General features: G+C 46.1%; 1 protein-coding gene across 1 annotated transcript; it reads right to left on the bottom strand.

Annotated features, from left to right (window-relative positions):
* Nucleotides 1-509: 509 nt before the first annotated feature.
* LOC310804281 (dnaJ homolog subfamily B member 5) lies at nucleotides 510-3673 on the bottom strand (the record flags this gene model as incomplete). The annotated part of the gene is made up of 4 exons (XM_083669441.1): nucleotides 510-743; nucleotides 1442-1995; nucleotides 2366-2621; nucleotides 3575-3673. The coding sequence occupies 4 exons, from the start codon at nucleotides 3671-3673 to the stop codon at nucleotides 510-512; spliced, it is 1143 nt and encodes a 380-aa protein (XP_083525567.1).
* Nucleotides 3674-3896: the final 223 nt, after the last annotated feature.

Below are 3896 nucleotides of genomic sequence, written 5' to 3'. Positions count from 1 at the left end.
CTGTTTTTGTACACAAGAACATTCTTGTACACAAGTACATTTTTGTAATTGTAATATAACTCAATGCAAAACTCCAGTCATATGAACACCATACAACTTGTAGAATCATTTCACGTCATGTCACGTGATTCAACTACTCGGGGTTCTGTAAGTCTACTGACTTGAATATCATACTATGATAGTTCCTGATATAGGTTAGCAGTATACAGTCACAGTACATCTACCCTGTTCATTCAAGAGAAAGGCTAGTCAGTCAGTGGATTTGCCGGGACACAAAGGAGTCTGTTAGTTATTGAAACCCTACACAGTGCTCCCCTGGCATTATAGATGTTGAATATGTATGCCTATAAGTGCCAATAATGAGGAAGTTAATTTTCAAGCTTCCATCTGACCCATTCAGTACCACTGCCACTGTCCAAGCACAGGGAGAAGCTGTGTTTAGTTGTGATAGCACCTAGCGAAGCTGTGATTGGCAACACACAGATCTAGCTACATTGGTCACTACAACGCTAGCACTGGGCTAGGCTGTGTTTGATGATCTCGCGGGACTGGGGAGGGATCCTGTCAGGGAAGAGCACCTGGAACTCCACCACCATGTCCCCGCGCTGAGAGGGGTTCTTGGTTAGGGGTAGCCCCTCACCCCTTAGTCTCCGGACAGCACCAGGTTTGATGACATCACTGCACGGCAGGGGCATCATTCTGTTGTCAATGGTGGGGACGTTAACTGTGCATCCACATAGAGCCTGGAGAGGAAAGAGGGAAAAGGTTAACCTCCAATATCATTTTTAATTGAGAACATTTGTTTTTGTAATCCAGTTGGCATATAATTGGCAGCAATTAGCAGCACAGAGAGAATGCAGAGAACGTCTTATCTAACAGCATAATTTTCTGAAGCGATATGTTACATCACTGGGAGAATGTGGAGCAGCTGCCCCCAGAAGACAATAATTTCCTCTGTTACATAATAACCAGTGTTACAAAATGCTATAATCTCTGCTCCATATCCTCGCTGTATGTGGGAGTAAGTGCTTGAGCGACTGAGAGACGAGGAAGATGGAGGAGCTGTCTGTGAATGCTCTCATTTTAATCTAAAACGTGGGATGTGTGAGTGAGCGTCACACAGAGAAGATGCCAAAGGCTGCCTGCCTGGCGCAGAGTAGTCTCTGGGAGAGCGAGTGAAAGTGCTGTGAGGGGGCGAGCAGCAAAGAGGCTAAATTTAGCTGCAGCTCTCTCACTCTGCAGGGGCTGATGAGGTAAGGGAGGGGTTGGCGGATGCTGTGTTAGTGGGGGTCTGTCAGCCAGGCTAAGGACAAGGAGACTGAGAGGCTCTCCATAGAACAGATTGTTCTATCTATCAGCCAGCATTGTATGCCATTTATGGCAGTGCTGTACTTCCTAAGCATTCCTGCATTCTCCCACTAATCCATGAACACACTCTTACTTCTTTGAGGGTTATCTTGGCTGTGTAGACGATGTTGGACCCTTCTCTCTTGTAGCAGTGGTGTTTCTTGTCTTTGAGGATGAAGGCCACATCGGAGGGGATGTTGTTGGGCGTCTCATCGCCCTCTCTTGGGAAGGTGATCTTGGTTCCTGCCTTCCAGCCCTTCTTCACCACCACGTTAAGGACCTTGTCCTCGGTGCGAAGGCTCCTGCCGTCTGGGTTGAGGCGGCGGCGAGTAATCTTCATGTGCTTGGTGCAGCCATGGAAGACCTCCTCCAGGGTCACCAGGAGGTCATGCACCACGGCCATGCCCTGCAGCCGCCGCCGGCCTCGCCGCAGCCCACCGTCTTGGATGCCGCCCACGTGGCTGAAGGTGAACCGGCTGAAGGGGTTGAAGAGGTCCTCTTCGCTGTCCATCTCCGGCCTGAAGTAGATGTCAAAGTGGTCGGAGCCCTTGAAGAAGGAGGAGAATGTGGCATGGGCATCGCCGTGGTAAGTGTGGTGATGGGAGTTCCCCTTGCCTGCCATTGACACCCCACCTCCATTCTTAAGGCCTGTGACACAAAAGAGAAAGATACTTCAGTTAATACATTATACTAACAGTGTATGCATCCATACTTGCTTCTATCTTGAGTGATCTTGTATTCTACTCCTAGTCTCTGACAAAGTTCTACTCATGCATATTCATTGCAATGGCTTTCTAAATTTACATTTGGCTCTTTGAAGACTGAGGAAAACACATTTTCCAGGGGCTGAATAATTGATCAGTCTGCAGATGACTGTCCTAAATGTGTTAACTTTTTTAGTGATAACCTTAACAACAGCATTCACCAAATTGCCATCAACCATTTAACTATAGACTAACCTGTCTACAATAACTACTTATACTAAACTGAGAGTAAAGAGTAAAGGGCCTGCTCTCACCTTCCTCTCCATACTGGTCGTAGATGATTCTCTTCTTGGGGTCGGTTAGAATCTCGTAGGCTTCTGCGATCTCCTTGAACTTGTCCTCTGCGTCTGCTTCGCTGTTCTTGTCAGGGTGGAACTTCAGGGCCATTTTCCTGTATGCCCGTTTGATCTCATCTTCGTTGGAGTCAGACGACACATCCAAGACCTTGTAGAAATCTTTCCCCATGGGCTTGATGGACAGACAGGGCACCTCCGTCTCTGTTTTGGTCTCCTGAAAAAACAAGGGCAGTCACAGGGTTAGACTTACACTAGCTCAGAGAATAACCAGTTATCATAAGGCCTACTGATTTCAAGGACAGACGCCTCACTTCATCACACCCACCAATGGATTCACTCTATCCTTCTCCACGTCCTGAAATAACTGTGATCAAAGCCCCAGAGCTGAATGAGACATGAAAAGACTTGAGCTCCCTAGTCACTAAATGTCAACCACTTCTCAGTCTTGCATACATGGTCTGCCATAAAAATGCACTGCAAGCACCCAGCAGCTTCATGACAAGTGGCATGTGTGACATTCAACATCCGATTGACAATGGCCTGAACATTTAGCGCTGAGTCACCATAAGATGCTGCTGACCAATGTAAGAGATTTTGAAAGATCAGTGCTTTCTTTGAATACAAAATGTTGACCTGTATCGATTTCAACTTATTCTTTACTATTGCACTACATGCACTGCACTGCAGCCTTTGTGAGCGTAGTTGATGAAAAATAAAGGCCGGCTAAGGCACTTGAGGGACATTCTATCCCCTCAAGCTTGTAATGCAGATATCTGTGCTGTGCATCTATAATGCTTCCCATGAGCATCATGAGAGAGACTAGACCTCCCCCCACAGACATACCGATTGGTTGCAGTGATAGTCAGTAGACACAATCATCTTGAATTATCAAATTGTGAAAATCGATTTTCATTGTCCATATGGCTCACGGTGAAAAGGCTTTAAGACAAAATATTGCAGTAATCTCAAAATGGAAAACTCTCTATTAGCCCACAAATGGCATGAATGATTAAAATCAGTGTTAAATGACAGTGTCAACTTTTAGCGGATCGAGCCATCCATACTGCAACAAAAATAGATATTATGCCAGAAAACATATTTACACTGTATAGGTAGAAATAAGAACGATGTGAAATACTAATAAAAAAATAAAAAAGTAAAACTTACCCCTGATGTCGAGCCCGAGCTGTCATTTTTGTGCATAACGCGGACCTTGCACTTGACATTTTTGGTTTTCACACCAAACTGAGTCCAGATTAAAACCATGATGTTGGTGTTTGCTTAAGGGTCGCTGTCCAGGAGCTGTGGTGCTGAAATGCTCGTTAGACTTCGGTTTGTCTGAACGGTTGACTGCAGACTGCTAAATACTGCCTCGGCGGCCAGGCTTGACTACACTCACCACCCACGCAGCGTGACCGAGCTTTCCCCAAACCCGCCCATTCCCTACGCACTAGAGGGAATACCGTGCCTCCAGATTTCTCTGCGAAAC

This window comes from Argentina silus (assembly GCF_951799395.1).
Source record: "Argentina silus genome assembly, chromosome: 5".
Taxonomy (NCBI): Eukaryota; Metazoa; Chordata; class Actinopteri; order Argentiniformes; family Argentinidae; genus Argentina; species Argentina silus.
The sequence above is the reverse complement of the archived record's forward strand: the minus strand, read 5'-3'. Positions and strand labels throughout refer to the sequence as shown.